Source organism: Leuciscus leuciscus, assembly GCF_965113295.1.
Source record: "Leuciscus leuciscus genome assembly, chromosome: 5".
Classification (NCBI taxonomy): Eukaryota; Metazoa; Chordata; class Actinopteri; order Cypriniformes; family Leuciscidae; genus Leuciscus; species Leuciscus leuciscus.
Window position 1 is genome coordinate 49,168,189 of NC_138729.1, and position 20,398 is coordinate 49,188,586.

The 20,398-nt window shown below is 36.3% G+C and overlaps 1 protein-coding gene across 2 annotated transcripts in view; it reads right to left on the bottom strand.

Annotated features, from left to right (window-relative positions):
- Positions 1-18,932, bottom strand: part of mapkap1 (MAPK associated protein 1) — a 39,046-nt gene extending 20,114 nt beyond the window's left edge. The window contains exons 1-7 of one of the 2 annotated variants that reach the window (XM_082171122.1): positions 18,749-18,932; positions 16,885-17,323; positions 13,036-13,071; positions 10,666-10,755; positions 10,426-10,574; positions 7,406-7,578; positions 1,002-1,178 (exon numbers count right to left, since the gene is read on the bottom strand). In XM_082171122.1, the coding sequence (XP_082027248.1) occupies positions 1,002-1,178; positions 7,406-7,578; positions 10,426-10,574; positions 10,666-10,755; positions 13,036-13,071; positions 16,885-17,158 (899 nt within the window). In that variant the 5' untranslated portion in view covers positions 17,159-17,323; positions 18,749-18,932. The remainder of the gene's footprint in view (positions 1-1,001; positions 1,179-7,405; positions 7,579-10,425; positions 10,575-10,665; positions 10,756-13,035; positions 13,072-16,884; positions 17,324-18,748) is intronic. The other variant, XM_082171123.1, reaches the window with a different exon arrangement.
- Positions 18,933-20,398: the final 1,466 nt, after the last annotated feature.

Here is a 20,398-nt window from a genome sequence, read left to right on the forward strand (position 1 = left end):
ACCCAAAATCTGCAAAACATCTCTTTATTTTCTAATAAAAATGTAAAAAAAAAAAAAATAAGTTAATTGGTGCAAATATCACCCAATCTAAGCAAAAAATCCCCAAAAATCTGTGACATAAACAAACAAGCAGAACCCATTTTTCGAACAAGCAAAACTGTTTTTTACAAACCAAATTTAGTATTACAGCCCAAAGCAAGGTTCCCTATCAAAGGCAGGACAGTCTGGCAGGGAGCCATTCAAATCCAATTAGCAACTTCAAATTAACAGGGGTCTCCTAATGGTTTGTCAGTCACATTAACCAAACAGTTGATTAGAGATATTCCCAAACGCACAGAAGAGCAACAATCTAACTGAGCTCACAAAGATGAGAGCTTCATGGAGAAGCATGAGGAAAATATCTCCAACAAACTTAAAGGATTGAGTGTTTAAGACTTGTGTGAACGGCCAGGCATTTAAACCTAAAACATTCAGATAGTTCTCATAAGAAGCATATGAGAGGTTGTGCACTGAGGCAAACTTCAAGACAAACGCCAATAAGTTGAATATTTGATGAAGGAGAGAGATTTGTGGTTAGATATGGTTCGTTTTATTCTTTGGACCTATGCATATATATATATGCATATATATATATATATATATATATATATATATATATATATATATATATATATATATATATATATATATATATATATATATATATACAAATATATACATTACCATTCAAAAGTTTGGGGTTGGTAAGATTGGCCCCAAACTTTTCAACATTAGTGTAGTTAAAATGATGATATATATATGTTTGTTATATAAAAATCTGTTCCCAACCCATTTTACTTCTATTATGTATATTATGATATTCTATTATTATTATTATGTGTATTATGACAGTAATTCAGGTACATTTTGATTTGATGTTGACTTTAAATGTATTTATTCTCTTTACAGAGCCATTAGTAGTAACTGGAGGTGATAAAGTCAGACTTAAGTGGCTTTCTTACATTCGAACAAAGAGTGACTGTTTGGGCCCCAGTCCAGGAGATGAATACTTCTCGACCAGCGCCAGTGTGCTGAAGCCAAACTTGTGGATGGGTTCGTTAGAGTCCAGCGGAGGGAAGTCTGTGTCCACCTCCCCATCATCCTCAGCGATGTGGAGACAGTAGGTGTTGACGTTTTCTCTGTGGAGGCAAGAAAGGAGAAAATAAGAGAGATCAAACTCAGAGAGAGTGCTGTTGTCCATGCAAAGTATGTTTACCATTTCAAACAGGTAAAATCATTGTTCCCATTATAAGAAACAAAGGCATATATGTGATCCTGGACCACAAAACCAGTCACATGGGTCAATAAAAAAAAAAAAAAGAGATTTATACATCACATGTAAGCTTTCCATTGATGTATGGTTTGTTAGGATAGGACAATATTTGGCCGAGATACAACTAAAAAAATCGAAACATTGAGAAAATGGCTTTGAGAAAAAGTTGTTCATTTATGTTGGCGATTGTGCTGCATTCACTCACAAAAATAAATGTTTTATATATTTACGGTAGGAAATTTACATAATATCTTCATGGAACATGATCTTTACTTAATATCCTAATGATTTTTGGCGTAAAAGAAAAATGGATAATTTTGACCCATACAATGTATTGTTGGCTATTGCCACAAATATACCCGTGCGACTTATGACTGGTTTTGTGATCCAGGGTCACATATTGGTGGTAACAAGTCACACGTATCATATGTGTGAATTCATTGCAATGAATTTAATTTATTATACACTCCCTGTAAAAAATGCTCAGCAAGGGTGCATTTATTTGATCGAAAATATAGTAAAAACAATAAAGAACTGTTTTCTATTTATATATATTTAAAAATGGCTTCTGAAAATTGTCTAAAATGATTCTAAAATGATATTACTTCAGACATCAGAGTTACATGATCCTTCAGAAATAATTCTAGTATGGTGTTCTATTCTAATAGTTCTAATATTTGGTGCTCAATTATTAATAATGGTTATTGTTATTATCCATGTTCAAAACTGTTTTTGCTACATCATATTTTTTTGGGAAACCATGATACATTTTTTCAGGATTCTTTGATGAATAAAAAATTCAAAAGAACAGCATTTATTTGAGATAGAAAACTTTTGTAACATTATAAATGTCTTTACTTGCTTTTAAAACGAACTGTTTGAATGGTAGTGTTTCACGGTTTCCACAAAAATATTAAGTAGCAAAAGAAGTGATTGATAATAATCATAAATGTTTCTTGAGCAGCAAATAATCATATTAGAATGATTACTGAAGGATCATGTGACACTGAAGACTGGAGTAATGATGCTGAAAATTCAGCTTTGATCACAGGAATAAATTATATTTTACACTTTATTCACATAGAAAACAGTTATTTTAAATTATAATAATATTTCACATTTGTACGGCAATTGTGATCACATAAATGCAGCATTGGTGACTATAAGAGACTTCTTTCAAAAACATGAAAAAAATATTATTTATTCCAAACTTTTAACCAGTAACTTCTTCTAAAATTACTTCTAACCCTTCAATTCAAAAATGATTAATGATAATGATAAATGATAAGTTCTGTGTGTGGAAAAGTGGCTCTGAAGGACTCTTTCTAAAAGCTCTGGTTTGTTGAAGAAGGGCAACATCAACAGGGACATCAAACAAAAGCACCCAGACACAATTTATGAGTCAGGGCATGTAAATGAGGGCTATTCATTGAGGAGCAAAAACATTGAGTGTTTGTTGGGATGCAGCCTGGCACAGAATGAGGATGAATCAAAAGAGAAGCACTGGGAAGAGTTAACTTCACTGGTTTCATGGTTAAATCTTTTGTTGCATCATTATATATGGTGTAGGCTGGCACTATTCCAGATTACTTTTGCCCAGAGCTTTGTTTTATATCATAATGGATCGACTCCTTAAGGAAAACTGATCCATCAGAAATATAAAACTAACAGCAACCTATTCCCCGATTCATTCAGCGCAGGCATGTTAAGCTTTGTCTTTATGATATAGCTTTCATCCCTCGAGGCCAGTGCCTGCCCTGGTGTTTGTGCTGGGACGATGGCGTTTTAATTTGCTCTGACACACTGTCGAAATCCAGGCCCGAGCTGTAAAGACTAACTGTCATGGTGTTAATCAGACCCATGATCCTGCTCAGGCAGCCTGAGGAGATATCAGCCGACTGAGGGAAGAGGCCCGAATCTGGGCTTTTTGTGTTTCAATAACATGCACTTCTTACTTTCACCTCCAAATTCTGTGCCATCCAAGATGACTATTTTCTCTTGAATATCTAAGATCTTTGTCTGACTCAAAAGTCTTGATTCTTAACCCTGACATAAGACACAAAGACATGTTTTTGCGCCACACGAAATTCAGATGTGGGGGGATAATTTCGAAATCACACGAGGTCCCCAGATAATACTAATCCAGTGTGAATAGGGCTTATGAAGCTCGTATTTAAGGGGGGGTACACCTAAATTTGAGGTCCAAGCTGAGCAAAAATATGCAATTTGGTGCAGTTGCTGATATTTATATGGCCAAAAAGCAAGATGAAATTCTGATGCTGGTAATGTCAATGCATCAGATGCCAAATGGCAAAATGGCAATGAGATGCTAATAACAGTATAGCAGATACTTACATAAAATGCATATCAATAACATTAATCATTCTATATCTGCCAATATGTCTTAGTAAGATGACACTTAAATAGTAAATTAAAATGTTATTATACAATAGCAATATATTTCAGTCATAATTACTTATTTTAGCAGATTTTCCTTAAGGCCTTTGTGTTGCAGTGTGTATTTAATGATAACTCGAGTCATGTATTTTCAGACTAACACCAAATGGTTTGACTTTAAGTTTTGGACCTTATTTACACACAGTCCACTTGTGATTGTACGCCCAACCCTAAAACGTATTAAACCACTAAGGCATTATAGACGTAACATTCTGACTTTCTGTAAAGCTGCTTGGAAACTGTGTTTATTGTGAAAAGCTATTTTAGAGCCCTTTTAGGGCTCATTATAATAGACTTTTTTGGATTTTAAATGTACAGTTACACATAATTTAAGATGGTAAATATTTAATTGAGGAGTTATATAACCTAGGGTATGATTTTACAGCAAAAAAATCAACATATCTGACAAAATGGTAACTGCGAATTGGTATTTCGCTGTCTAGTTAAGTTGTTTCGGCAAATTGCAGCGATCCATTTTCTTCTCTTTTCTGAAGCTTTCAGAAGTCTGTAAAAAGATATCTCCGTTTGCTTGTTTAATTGGATTGTACAGTCGATCGTACAGCTCTTTTCCATTTTTGATGTGTTTTTGTGTTTTCTCCACCAACACTGCCACTCAGCCTTTTTGCCACTCAGTGGGTGTAACCACATTGACTCCCATGTGCATACCCTCTATACTAGATGTAAACAGAGTCTAGGATTCATTTTAATAAACTACTCAAAAACTGGATCGACAGAAGCAGTTCAGCTTAATTCTAGGAGAAAGGGTGATGGGAAATTAGATCTGAATGTCCTGAAAGAACCATCTTTGAATTGATCATCCTTGATCCTCACTCAAAAGCAGCTTTCAGAAGGTTTCTAGTAATGGCCAAAGCCGTACGGAGGTAGTAGACTCATTGAAATCCCACACAAGTAGTGTATCTCTTCCTCTCTACAGCCTGACCCTCCTCCAGGGGGAAAAGGCTCATTGCTATGCCAATCAGGTCTCACATCAACCACCAAGACTGTCTGTGTGAGGCACCAAGCTGCCCAAGAGGGAATCTGCTTTTTTTCCCCCCTCGTCTTCTCTCCATTTTAATGGTTACCCTCTCCTCAGTCTGACTGAAGTATAAATCTTCATATTGTACCATGTACCAGGGAGAAAATTCCTGCGCCATTCGGTCAGCAAACCTCGGAGACGCTCTGAATGAGGAGATGAGAAAGAAACCCAGGGGAATCCCTGCCTTGGCTGGGAAAGGTCAAGACTGGCATTAGCAGCAGAGGTAGATGGAAAAGGAATATAAATGCCTCTGGGAAGGATCACTAGTACATTACTTGGAGAGTAGCACTTTCCAAGCAGGTTGACAACAAGCATATTTTATTTATGGCACCCTAAACAAGCATCCATTAAAGGCCCCGATACACTCACAGCGAAGATGTTTCAAACTCCAGAAATTAACTAAAAATTTGTTCTAAACGACATCACACAAGTCCGTTCTTCGATTTCGAGAAGTATACTGATGCCTTAAAGGCAGGGCTCCAGACTAACTTTTTGCCTTGGTTGCACTGGTGCGCCTAACTTTTTTATTTAGGTGCACCAGCACAAAATTTGGGTGCACTGAAAATTTTTCTCGGCTCGCGTCACCTTTAACGCCACAATTTCAAGGTCACCTTTTTATCACGCTCTATATACATTCATATTATGTAAATGATTTTAAACAAGAATAAGGTGTAGGTAAATAAAAATAAAAAAATAAAAAAAATTTTAAAGTGCTTCACTGAGCTGCCAAACTAGCTATTTTGAGTCTCTAGCTCAGGCGCGGTATAGGCTCTACCTCCGTCCCTGAGTCGGATGCCATCTCCGACGAAGGACCAGGGCTTGGCATCTTACCAGGGACTGGGGAGAATGGTGGCTGAAGTAGCTTCATGTCTGGGCTGTTGTCGGAGCATTGACCGGGGAGTAAAGGGTTTAACGGTATTCCTACTCTTACCGATACTGCTTATCGATTCGGTACTTTAACTGTATTCTTATCGGTTCTTTTTGTTTTTATATATATATATATATATATATATATATATATATATATATATATATATATATATATATATATACATATACATATACATATATATATATATATATATATATATATATATATATATATATATATATTAGTCTAAAAAGAAATCTAATAAAGTAATCAAATGTAAAATAACACTGCATAATTTTTCATAAATAGATTAATGCTTAATAAAGCTGAAGTTATTCTTTCAAGAGCTTTGTAGTGATTTTTCTCTTGTTGTTTGATTCGCAGTAATGGCGCAATCGTCCGCATGTTTATTAGACTGCGGCCCCTTTAAGACCGAGTGCAGATCTGCTATTGATCTGATGCACCATATTCTCCCAACTATTTCCATAACTACGTCCATTTAAGACATAAACTGTTTTTAGTGAATCTCCAAGCCGGTCATTTTGACATACTTTTGTGTACATTTGATCGTTTAGACACGCACATTAAACCCAAAGTAGGCTATAATTTGCTTGTCTTGGTTTCGGTTTCGGAGCGCGTGCCGCCTTGCGAACAACATCTCTTGCGCAGATTTTGTGCTTTTAATAGCTCTTTTAATTATTTAACGCGTGACGTTAAATAATTGACGAAATGACAGTGTAATGCTGCGAAGGGAAGAAGTTGCACTAGATAGAATGCGGCTATAGTTTTTAATGGTTTTACCTCAATATATTATTTTTTATAATCTTTGGAAGCCGAAATCTAAAATAAAATCAGACTAATATCACAGACCTTAAGTGTAACCAGGCTACGTTTGAATGTTTAATTCTGTCCTCCGTCATCACTCATTAAGCGTGAGAGAAGAGTGTGAGTTCCGTCAAAGGAGAACAAACACTTAGTTCGTGGAGAGGCAGCGGATGCGAGGACGTTAGGTGCACCGGTGCGACCTAGAAAAAATTTTAGTCGCACCCTTACAAAATTTGGTCGCATGTGCGCCCAAATTGGTCGCACTCTAGAGCCCTGCTTAAAGGGATATTTCACCGCTGGAAAGATGAATGTGTATTTAAATTGGGTCATTTATGTAGTAGAAATGTGAAATTCTTTTAGAAGTTGGTGCCTTCTAGACTGAGAAAAGACAGAAAATGTATTTTTGGCTCATGTGGATGAAAGACAACAACTCCCAGAATGCACTTGCTTCGCTGCCCTACGAGGACACTCCCAAGCCACGCCTACCGGTTACAGAGGGCAGTATCGGGAGAAATGATACAGCTAGGCTACTAGTCGACTCGAAACTGAAAAGACGGCGTTTTATCGTGAGATCCCCCTATGGGCGGGTTGAACACATGCGGAACGAGCTCCTCCTACTGGCTGGAGTCTCTCGCCTCTGGACAAAAAAGCCTCCGATGCTAAATGACCATTTTTGCATCATCTGAGGTTTTTTTCCAGACACACAACACAGAAATCTCTGGTCTCAGGGGGACATGAGGGAGGGAAGCACGGTCATTCGAGAATACTACCGGGTTTCTACTGATACAAAGCTTAATGCTAATCGGTGAAGTATCCCTTTAAGGATAACGTTCACATCAACGCACTGTAAGATGAAGAGATAAGTTCTTATCTAGGATGCATGTGTGAAGTGTTTTCTACTAACATGAGCTTGGGTTCACGGCCCTCACAGGTGTACTGCCAGCAGATGAGCCCGATAAGATCGTGGACCCGAGCGTTAGCCATCGTGACCACCGTCATGGGGTGAAGCTTTTCTTGGGTTGACTGCATCGAGAGGTAGACGTCAATTTTTTTGGTTGCCGTTGTACCAACATGGCCCTGGAAAAGAAAGGTGAAGGAAGCATGTCTGTTAGCAATCCTGTGACTGAAAAGATACTGCAAATGTTAAAGCAAAAAGCAGGTGAATAGATAAAAATAGTCAAGTCAAGTCAAGTTTATTTCTATAGCGCTTTTCACAATACAGATTGTATCAAAGCAGCTTCACAGTATTAAATTAAAATAATACAACAAAGTTTGTTTCAAGAGGAATTTAATGATTGATAAAATTTGATTAAATATCCCCAAAATATCCCCAACTGAGCAAGCCAAAGGCAACAGTGGAAAGGAACCGAAAAACTCCATCAAGTGACCTAATGATGTCCTAAAACTCCATCAGGTGACCTAACGGAGAAAAAAAACCTTGGGAGAACCCAGGCTCAGTCGGGGGCCAGTTCTCCTCTGGCATTTATGAGCTAGAGGCCGGATTGTAGTTTGAACTGTAGGATTATATGAATGCCTGGCTGAAGAGATGCGACTTTAATCTAGTTTTAAACTGGGAGAGCGAGTCTGAGCAACGAACAGTATCAGGAAGACTATTCCAGAGTTTTGGAGCCAAATGTGAAAATGCTCTCCCTCCTTTGGTGGTTCTGGATATCCTAGGTATGACCAAAAGCCTTGAATTTAGTGATCTTAAAGAGCGCGGTGGATTATAGGGTGATAGAAGATCCGTTAAATAGACTGGAGCTAAGCCGTTTAGGGCTTTATAAGTCAGTAGCAATACCTTGTAATTAATAGTCAAACTATGGCCTTTTTTTTAGCCTTGGGGTCATATCCTGACTACATTAGTGCTCTCTATCCTCAAAATAAGTTTGTCAGTACAAGTAGAAAAATGTGCCCCAATAAAAAATAATTCTTAAAAAAATAATAATAATCTGAAATATTATTATAGATGGTAAATAAAAATAAATAAAAAATATATAGTTAATATCACTTTCAAGATTCAAATAAACTTACATTCATTTTTCTGGATTGTATTTAAGATTTTACTGGAAGAGGAGAAGCCTTTATGCATTCCTGACAAATTCATAGTACAGAAAACAGAGTGTTTGTAAAAACATGAATCTAAAGAGCCAAAGGGGAACAGATGATAAAGACAGCTGTAATTGATGCACAATGACAAACTACACTTAAAATCTCCAAGACTGTCAAAAAATGAAAACGGCAGTCTTTCTCTTTTCTGCGAAGGTGTTATCGCCTGGAGCTGATCCTAATGCACGGAGACAGGAGAGAAACCTGCGTGACACTAGGTGCTTCTGTTCTGTACTTTACAAAGAGCATGCTTAGAGGATGATGAAAAGACTCTTTAATAATGGTTTTGATTAAATTAACTCTGCCATTCATTTAAAGCCTCATTACATATTTTTCAACAATGGGTGTTACTGGTGATTTCATAAGCATGTTCATTGTTTTTAATCATGCAAGAGAGGAAGGGTTCAGCCCTGCAACATTCATGAGCAGTTAAAAATGATGAGGGTTAATGTTAGGGCTGTCGATTGAACATGTTAATTCAATTTAATTAGTTACGGGAAAAAGTAATGCGTTAAAATTAACGCATTTACCGCCTAAAGCCTAAAAGTTTATGTAATAAATTCTATGTTGAATCAAAAACATTTATTTTTATTTTTATGACTATTTGATGCTTTTCTCATTTAACACAATAATGACTTTAATTATCTTTTGGGGTAATTTCTAAGCCAAATTCAATGTGCGATTAATTTATCGACACATTGTGTAAATAATTTTTTTTTTTTTTTTAAATGAATCTCTTTACAGTCCGATTTATTATAGTTATTATCTAAAACTGAAAATAAAACCATTTTAAAAAATCATTACTTGAAATAAAATAAACATTAACATTAACTGATAAAATACAATATAAAAAACTTAAACATTTTATTTAAGATAGTCGCCAAAGCAACATTTCACATTTTCGTTTAGTTTAACTTGATGTGCGAAAATAACTAAAACTGGAAAAAAAGGTAATAAAACTGTTTAAGAAAACAGTAACACTTTTCAATAAGGTTTCATTTGTTAAGTCATCATGATGTCAGGTATAAGTGACGTCATCATGATGTCAGGTATAAGTGACGTCATCATGATGTCAGGTATAAGTGACGTCATCATGTTGTCAGGTATAAGTGACGTCATCATGTTGTCAGATATAAGTGACGTCATCATGTTGTCAGGTATAAGTGACGTCATCATGATGTCAGGTATAAGTGACGTCATCATGATGTCAGGTATAAGTGACGTCATCATGATGTCAGGTATAAGTGACGTCATCATGATGTCAGGTATAAGTGACGTCATCATGATGTCAGGTATAAGTGACGTCATCATGTTGTCAGGTATAAGTGACGTCATCATGTTGTCAGGTATAACTACATTAGTTAACATGGACAAAATGAACAATACTTCTACAGCATTTATTAATCTTAAACAATTGAGACCTTATTGATAAGTGTTACCTAAAAAACTATTAAAAATGACAAATACACAACAAAATCACTAAAACATCAACAAAAATAAAAAACAATGAATAATAAAATCTTTAATGTTAGTTAACAAATGAGACCTTATTGTAAAGTGTTACCTAAAAAACTATTAAAAATGACAAAAACACAACAAAAACAATAAATAATAAACAAAAATACTATAATAGTATCTAAATAATTCTAAAATAACACTGATAATGATGCATTATTTTGTCTAACTATAAAAGGGAAATTTATTAAGAAAGTGAATTTTGATCTCATGTTGACCTTGAAAAACATCTGTATTCAAAGATAATCCGGCATGTAATTATTTTAGAGGAAACGTACACGGTCTAGACACACAAGTGCTCACCTTGCCATCAAATTTGGAGTATTCGTTGAAGGGGTTGTTGAGCTGTTGGGGACACTGTTCGAGCCTCAGCGAGAGTGTGGATTTACTGCCTGTGCTCCGGGGCCTGTCCTTAAAGTCCTTCTTCTCAAAAAGCGAGCTCAAGTCGTCCACTACAAAAATCAAACATTCACAGGACAAGAAATGAAGAGGAGATAATGAGTGTGAACTTCTCTTTTTGAGTAACGGCTACCGCTACTGTACCTGATTGAGACGAGTTTCTCTCTTTCCACTGGATATTTTTGCACTTGATCTGGTTCTGTCGTTCTTTCCTCAGTCGCTCCAGTCTTTGAGCTTTAAATGAAAAGACTTTCATCTCATTAACAGTGTCAGTGGTGTGACCCCATTAGAGTTCAAAATGGTCAACTTCTGTTAAATGAAAAGCAGATTCTGTTACAACAGTGATTGACATATACAAGGGCTGAACGCACCTGGTGGAAAACATGTATAAAAGAGGGTTATGACACCTTTCAAGCTATGATACATCTTTGATTAAAATGCTGAAGACATACAGGTTACTATTAGACGGATGATTTAAATATTAAAGTGCTGATCAATGTCTAACTTGACCCACTATGCCATTAGTCTTGTTTTTCCTTTTCACTGAAATATGACCTGTACATTTGTTTGAGATTCAAATCAAAAGAAATTAAAAAAAATATACAGTATATTTTGCATTAAGAAAAAGAAGATACTTTTTTGGATGGTGATCAAGACAATTAAACAAAATCTCATTACATCGCTGCTAATCTTGTCTGGACATAATTGTTGTTATTTTTAATCAGCATGATCGCATTTCTTACAGAAAATACTACAATGATGTATCCTTAAACATTTGTACTTTACAAATCTAATACTATATAATTATTTCTTCTCATTACAGTAATAAGAATAATTTATATTAAGTGATATCATGAAGGGAATGTCACAAAGGGAAAACATTTGAATTGCCTTAAAATGTGTAAGCGCTATTATTCAAAGCCCTATTGTAAAATTAAGCTGTTTTGCAAAGAAATACCAACTTAGAAAAACACATGACATTCATTGTTAGTCAGACAATCACTGTCTGAAAAAAAATTAAAATAAATAAACAAACTCTCAATTACTGTTTCATATATTAGGACAAGAATATTCTGTAATGTCTACAAAGACGACGTTTTCCATTTATTTCATGAGGTCTACAATTGATCTACATCCTTTTTAATTTTACAAATGCATACTAAATATGTATAAATATATGCAGCTCGTAGAAAATATAAGATTGTCTACAAGCTGCATAAATGCTTATTGTTTACAATGCATTTGTATGTGTTTGGAAGTTTATATTCAGAGTAAGTACCCTTAAAACTAAAAGATTTGGTCATGGAGCACTTGGCTGGCATTTTGAGAGTGAGTACAAATATGCAGCACTCGAACTTGAAGTATGTTTGCAAACGTAATCCTCTTGATTTTAATGGCAACATTTTTTTAATGTTTTTTGCTCTGTAACATCTCTTATACTCAAGATCTATAAGTGAACACAAAGCTTGAAATATGCTCTTCACAAATATGTGAATCCAAACATTCAACTGTGCATTGTTTCATTATGAACTGTCATATTGCAATTCATAGCACAACATGAAGTGAACTCTATCATTGTATTGAATACTGGCGATTGTTGCTTCAACAATGCACATTAAGTATGTTTTGTATTTCACAATGTGTACTTTTGACTTTACCTTGCCTGACTTACTTAAAGGGGTGGTATAATGCTATTTTCACAAGATGTAAGTCTCTGATGTCCCCAGAGTGTGTATGTGAAGTTTTAGATCAAAATACCCCACAGATATTTTTATATAGTATGTTAAAGTTGTCACTTTTTAAGGGTGAGCAAAAATGTACTGTTTTTTGTGTCTGTGTCCCTTTAAATGCAAATGAGCTGCTGCTCCCGGCACAGGGGGTGGAGCTACAACAGCTTGTGTCAACAAAAAAAATTAGTTTATCTTTTAATCATTGATTAGCATATTCTGTCTTGATAATCTATAAATCGTGTTGTGTTGTTAAATCTATAAAACCCTTTGCTTTGAACATTGAGCATTGTAACTTTGCAGATGTTGTTTCTGCTCAAACAGCAACATTACACACTAACTAAAGTTAGAAAAGTGAAATCATAATCAACCACCCCTTTAAGAAAATAGGTATTTAGTTACAATATTGACCATCATTAGTAGTTTCTAGGCACAACAAAATGATTAGCTAGGCTATTTGTAGTTGACTAAATTTATATATTAATTTCAACTGAACAGCCGTGGCAGTGATACAACATCTCAATATATATAAAATAAATAAATACCATAATGCCCATAGCTATCCAAAGAACTGAATCAAGTTGATACAATCAGTGTTTCTAGAGGGCAATTCAATGTAGATCATTTGAAGTCATGAAATAATTAGAAAATGTATTCTGACAAATTAAAGATTATTATTTTGAAATCACAAAATGAACTGCTGAAATTAAAACTGAATATGATTCATAGATAAGATTGATCAGATTCATATTTTCAGCATTGTTTCCTGTCCTGAACACTTGCTTACCAGCAGGCTCAGGTCTCACGAAACTGTCTTGTCGTCCTGGAGACAAGTTGTTCAGATGGTTGATAATAGAGGAATATGTCAAAGATCCCTTCTCCAACAAAAGCATCGCAAAACCAGAGCTAAGCTACATCCATTTCATCAAAGTTTGAAAGCCGAAGTGCCGGTGATTATCAATCCCTAGCCCAGGATTAATTCATATTCCAACATAATTTGCCATGACAAGAGGTGACACATGACAAGAGGTACTGACTGAAACTGAATGACTCCAAGAACAAACCTCAGCATAAACAGGCATCAGTATTTCAATCCTTTTTACACAGACTGAAAAAAAAAAAGTGTGTTCAAACAAGCATAACGTAATTAGAGCCTCACATACTTATGTCTAAATCTGCAGTTATAATTGCCGTATTATTTCCAAAGCAAAAAGTAACAGACAAGGCATAACTCACCTGTAATGAGATAAACTGACTGAAAATGTGTTTTTTGAGGAATTACTCATTTCATTTAACAAAAAAAAACAACATTTTAGTATAAAACATTGTGTGTTTGCTGGTATCTACTGAAAAACATACAATACTGTGCAAAAGTCTAAGGCATGTTATTATCCCCCCCCAACTGCGGGAACGTCTCCGAGATGCTTGAAGAAACCTTCCTGCAAAGCTTCCTGAAACACTATGCGCAAGTGTACCTGGACAAAAGCCGTTTTAAACACAAAGGGTCGTTACACCATATATTGATTTGAATTAGTTAATAGAAGTTAAATCATAAATAAATTCATTTTTGAAAGCATTCTCACTTTACAGCATTTTAACACGAGTGCCAGTGCTTTTCACAGTACTGTAGCTTTGCAGGAAGGTTTCTTCAAGCGTCTCGGAGACGTTCCCACAGTTCTTCTGGATTTAGTCTGTCTCAGTTTCTTCTGTTTCTTCATGTAATCACAGACGGACTCGATGATGGTGAGATCAGATCATACCGGCTGTTGTCAGACTCATTGTGCATACACAAATCTCACTGGATTATTACAATTAATGGCAAAAGAATGTTTGGAAATGTAAACTGATATGTCCTACTGACACACTACAGCAAAAGATATAAATAACTGACTTAAAACCATTTGTTTTTTTGCATGAAAACCCGAAGACTTTTGCACAGTACTGTACATGAGACACATATGTTGAACACCAGAGATAGGCTATTCTCTGAAATCCTAACACTAAAATGTGTGTTCATACTGATTATTTGGAATAAGATTAATAAATAAACAAGAAAGACCATATTTAATGTGTAATGTGTTTTTAGAAAATCATCCGATAACTGATTCCAAAAGATCCAATTTCACCAGAAATAATGTTAGCACTGGAAACAGGTTTGCAAAGGCAAGATCGTCTAAGAGTACAAATCAATTTCAGTCAGTTGCCATTCCCAGCCAACAAGCACAATCAGATTATCCCTTGATCATGATTAAAAATTAAAAATCAGATAATAAAATGAATTCCCCCAAACAAACAATTCATTTGATTTCAAATGGCACCTATTTGGATCACAATGCTTTGTGAAATTTCCTTTCCATTTATGTAAACATTTATTGAGCCCCAGATTATTCTTCCTGCTCAGTTCCCTGTGGCTGGTACAGTAAAGCACATGATAAATGCAGCGCTGCACTAACAGGACAGCGTTGAGTGAAAGATGAAGCAGCGGCAGAATATAGTGTTTACGTCTGGCCTAATTCAAAACTGACTTTCTGCTTTGTTTAGCTCCGAGGTTTCAGCCTATTGATAATCAGTAGCGATGGAAATAGTTAGGAAACTTAAAGAGTCTGGTTCCTCAGGGTTTGCAATTGCATTAACAATTCTCTCCACTTTTCAGAACGAACACTATTTAGAAAGCAAATCTTCTGATTGCAATCCATTGCATTTAGGGCCTGGTGTCAAATGATTTCAGATATTCTACAAAAATGAAAATACAGAGAACCAAAGAACTTCGTCTGATGTTTTGGATCAATGATAACTTTCTGGAGGCCTGCTACTGGAAAATGAGCCAGTTCTTGATTCCCAACCCTATTAAGCCGTGATGTCTGTCGATCTGCAAGCCATGGAGCGGTTTAGTTGATGACCAAATAAATAATACTAGTCTTGATGTAAAGATAACAACACATCACACTTATTTAACTTAAGACTTTGTTGTTGTTGAACTTCTTTAAAAGCAAGCTAAGGCTGTACTTCCTAAATGGCTTCAAATGTTGCATTTATCAGCATCATCAACCTGACCGCTTAAAGCAGAGCAATACAGACAGATCTGATGTTTTCATGCATTGCAGAGAGAAAGAGAAATAACTACTGGATCATGGGCCGACATCGCAGAGCAAACTGGAGCAGAAGCGTGCAAGGTTCAGTTTAGGCCGGCATCCCATTAGCAGATTTTCAACATTCAGCATGTTTGATATTATCAGTTACCAAACTCTTGTGGCCTTGGGAGCCAATGAGCTTCAAGAAAATGACGAGCCATTGTCATGCTCATATATGATCCCACAGCAAATTGCAAAGCCACATATCGTCACCTTCCTAAAATAATTGCCCAAGTCATTTTGATGATCAAATAATTATTTTAGGAAGGTGACAAATATTGTGACAAATGCTGATAGAGCAAGTTCAGCATGAACACAATGGTCTGAGCAATACTGGAATTTCTTTCATTACCTTGAAAAATATTGACAATTGATACTATTTCTGATACCACAGGGAAAAAATGTGAACTGTATCTACAAAGTACCAGACAAAGTTTGGAATAGTTAAGATTTTTTTTAATGTTGTTGTTGAAAGTCTCTTATACTCACTAAAGCTGCATTTTATTTGACGAAAAATAAAGTAAAAACTAGTGATGCACTGAGATTTCGGCTATGACAATTTTAACAACAATTTTTGGCTTCGGGTTAGGGTTAGGTAAGGGTGCTCCGACTGATTGGGCGCCAATTGTTATCGGGTGATAAAAGCTTTATGTAGCTTGATCTGCTGTCTCTATAAAGGCCGATCAGAAGAGCCAATCAGATGCAGATTGCTTCACTACATTCACCGGTCTGGCAATTCTACCAGGTGTCTGAAAAGGCCAATAAATTTGCAGCGTCTTTGCGGAGACATTGCAACGATAGCAACGATAGCAACCCTACAGCAATGACAGCAAGAAACTAGAAACATCGCTTTCTTTCCTCCCTAAAAGCCCAAAGTTAACATAAAATACAGTCTACTGTTGATAAACGGCAGGACGTGCTTGATGATAAACAGAGTATGCAACTGCATCTTGCATTGAGACTGCAATACAAAAATTGTAATACTTAAGTCTTAATATCTTAACTTGAAAGAGTTAAACCCTTGAATTTTTATTTTGGGGGGGAAAAAACTGTATGGAAGCCTTTTAAGTTTCTGTGAAAACAGGTTTACTAATGCCTCTCATCACGACACTAGTGAAATGCTGTAATAATCTTTCCGCAAAAAATGTTTGGAAATTAGGCGTAAGTGGAAAATAAAGTGAAGCTGGACAATATACACTTTCCTTAAAGGAACACGCCGATTTTTTGGGACTTTAGCTTATTCACCGTATCCCCCAGAGTTGGATAAGTCCATACATACCCTTTTCATCTCCGTGCGTTCAAAACCGACAGAGTTACGGCACGCACGGAGATGCTCTGGGGGATACGGTGAATAAGCTAAAGTCCCAAAAAGTCAGCGTGTTCCTTTAAAACTAAGCGTGAGAAGGTTTTGTGCGATACTTTGTCTTTACCTGTACCAACCACACCAGTAAGCAGGAGATTCATGGCCCCGGAAGCAGAAAAGTGAGAGTCAGACAGCTACTTGCCTGTGTTGGAGCGCCGTCGGATGCCAAAGTCCCAGCTGGAAGTGATGTCGACAGACTGAGAGAGATCACAGGTCTGGCCTTCTCCTCCACTGCTGGCGTCCCCATACGAACCCCCGGACGAGCCTCCGCCAGCGGACGCCACCGACGAATGGCACTTATCCAGATCCACGTCGTGATCGATCAGGACCATCTCGCACATCCCGGTGTCATCGCTGGTCACGTGGGACTGCCGGATGTGGGCCAGGATGATGGCGGGGTTGTCGAGGAAAGCCATTCTGAGCACCAGCCTCTCGCCCCTCTGTCGCTCTCCGGGTCTCTGTCCAGATGTGCCGACCCTCAGTCGGAGATAGAGGCTGAAGATTCCTCAGCGATGCAGCGTCTTCTTTTCCTTCTTTTTGGGGTTATTTTCTCCTCTCCATGGTGGGACATGGATGCCTGCCTGCAGGGTAACACACCCAGATGTTAAAGCCACAACAACACCCCCACATATCATACAATCACTTAAAGGGATAGTTCACACAAAAATGAAAATTCTGTCATCATTTACTAACCCTCAATGGGGTCCATCAACAATCATTCTTCGAAAATATCTTCTTTTGTGTTCAGCAGAAGAAAGAAATTCATACAGGTTTGGACCAAGTTGAGGGAAGTTAAATTATGACAGAATTTACAATTTTGGGTGAACTATCCCTTTAAGTAAGATTTAACCAATAAAGCTTATATCATATTTGATATACATGAATAACTAAGGCCTCTAAATTACCAAAACTTTCCTGAAATTCCTGTTGTACACAATCTACAAGACTTCCGATGATAGTTCATACTTTTTAGTTAACTTGCCAAAAACGTCACACGTCAGCTCGTTATGCTGTGAAATCTGATTGTTATAAGGTAAATTTAATAATAACTTTTGTTTTGTTAGTAATATTTAAAGATAAACACTACTGGACTGAAGTAACTTTACTTGATTATCCAAACATCTTTTTTTTGTTTTGTTGAAAAGTATCAAATATGATCCATCAGACGTTTATTTGTTCTTCTCTCAGTCATCATAGTATTGCATTGCATTATATGTTTTGACCCCCAAAGTAAAAACTACAGACCTTTGATCATAAAACTCAGCATTTAAATATCATCTTAATAAGACTGGGAGATATGGAGTGACAACTGATATTGCATTGTACACAAGTAGTCTACTATAATATATAGTTATAATAACATTATTGATTTACATTACAAGGTATCAGGATGGCATCCTACTTTTTGGCCATATAAATAACAACACCAGCACCAAATTGCATGTTAAAAAATATAAAAAAAGACCAATTGGGACAAAAATCACGAGGAATATACACCGGTATAAGGGATAAACCGGTCTTCCAGGATCTAGTCTTGTTTTTAAGGGATGTTTATGATATAAACACACAGTAAAGTACATACATGATTGTGTTAGTTACTAACTAGACACAAGCTGTCATGATCTCTCATGTCACCAGAAACCCAAACAACAAACCTCTGAACCAGACAAACCTCTGGCACTGGACAACCGTACCAAATAACTACACTACATGTTAAAATGTTTTTAAAATCATTCATTGTAAACAAAATGAGAACTGATGGAGCTAAAATGCTAACTAGCCAGAAAGCTAACACATTCTTATTTCTAACCGCATTAATTGTGTTCGTTATAAAGGGAACTGATCACAATTGTACTCACGTTGCTGTCTGATAAGAATAAGATTATATTTGAAGAATACTGTTGATAAAACAGACGTAAGTAACAGCTGACTGAGCGCGCTAGTCAGGCCCTGCTAATGCTCGTGCTAATCTGCTCGATAAGCCTCAAACATCACCTCATCATTACCTTCATTCATGCCTATAACAGCGGCTGGAAACATCACCGACACGCCACACCGTCTGAGCGAGGGACTGACTGTGCTGTCTCATTTCATACTTGTGGAGATATCGTCCCAAAAACAGAATAAACGTGTCTGTTGTTTACTCTGTTGATCCTGTGTTGGTGGTCCTGTAAGCTACTTCCTGCGGGTTTACCCCTCATACCGGAAGTACATCACTCTGGGAAACACCCTCTAGAGCCAAAGATCGACAAGACATGCGGCCAATCGAAGCTAAGAGAAAGCAGATAGACAGACAGACAGACAGACAGACAGACAGACAGACAGGCAGACAGACAGACAGACAGACAGATAGACAGACAGATAGATAGATAGATAGATAGATAGATAGATAGATAGATAGATAGATAGATAGATAGATAGATAGATAGATAGATAGATAGATAGATAGATAGATAGATAGATAGATAGATAGATAGATAGATAGATAGATAGATATCTAATGATAATGATAGACACAAGATTAATGTAAATGATAGATAGATAGATAGATAGATAGATAGATAGATAGATAGATAGATAGATAGATAGATAGAAATCTGTATTAGATATCTAATGATAATGATAGATAAAAGATTAATGTAAATGATAGATAGATAGATAGATAGATAGATAGATAGATAGACAGACCAATTGACACTTAGTGACACTATATTAAAACAGATACAGACAGATATATAGATAGATATATAGATAGATAGATAGATAGATAGATAGATAGATAGATAGATAGATAGATAGATAGATAGATAGATAGATAGATAGATAGATAGACATTAAATCTGATGATGCAAAACATTTTCATAGTCTTGTTAAATAAACAGAAAGAGGTTTTATTTATTTCAATTTTTTTTGCTATACTGAACTGTATTTTATGATCTGAGGCTAAATGATAGTAGTCTGTATTTTTTTCATTAATTACATAATAAGTGCACTAGCCTCCTCCATATTAACTTTTTTGCGAGGAATAGTGTCAATAGTACATCTTATTTTATCAAAAGTCTTTATAAACAGCATTATCAGTTCACAGCCTATAGTCAAGTCATCTTTATTTCTATAGTGCTTTATACAATACAGATTGTTTCAAGGCAGCATCACAGAGACAACAGGAAAATTATGCATTTCGGCTGTTGTTTGGCTTTTGTCAGTTCAGTGTTGATTCAGTTCCGTTGTAAAGATCGTCAATTATTAAATTAGTTCATTTCATCTATAAAGCAGTCTATCTAATGATGTCATGATTTCAGTGATGTCGTCGTCCAGCTCAGTTCAGTTCTCATCATAGTGTCATTTCAGTCAGATCAATAATATTGCTAAAAATTGTGTTTCCAACTAAGCAAGCCATGAGGCAAGGAACCCAAACTCCATCAGGTGAAGGAAAGGGGAAAAAAACCTTGGGAGAAACCAGGATCAGTCTCTCACACGCTGGTGCCAAGAGCATAACCTCTCCCTCAACATCAGCAAGACCAAAGAGATTGTGATGAGAACACAGAGCACCAGTGGAGAGGGTCAGCAGCTTCAAGCCCTGCTGAGACACCGTTGGAGATGAGCTTCCCTCCGTCCCGGACACATACACCATGCAGGCGGTGTGTGAGGAAAGC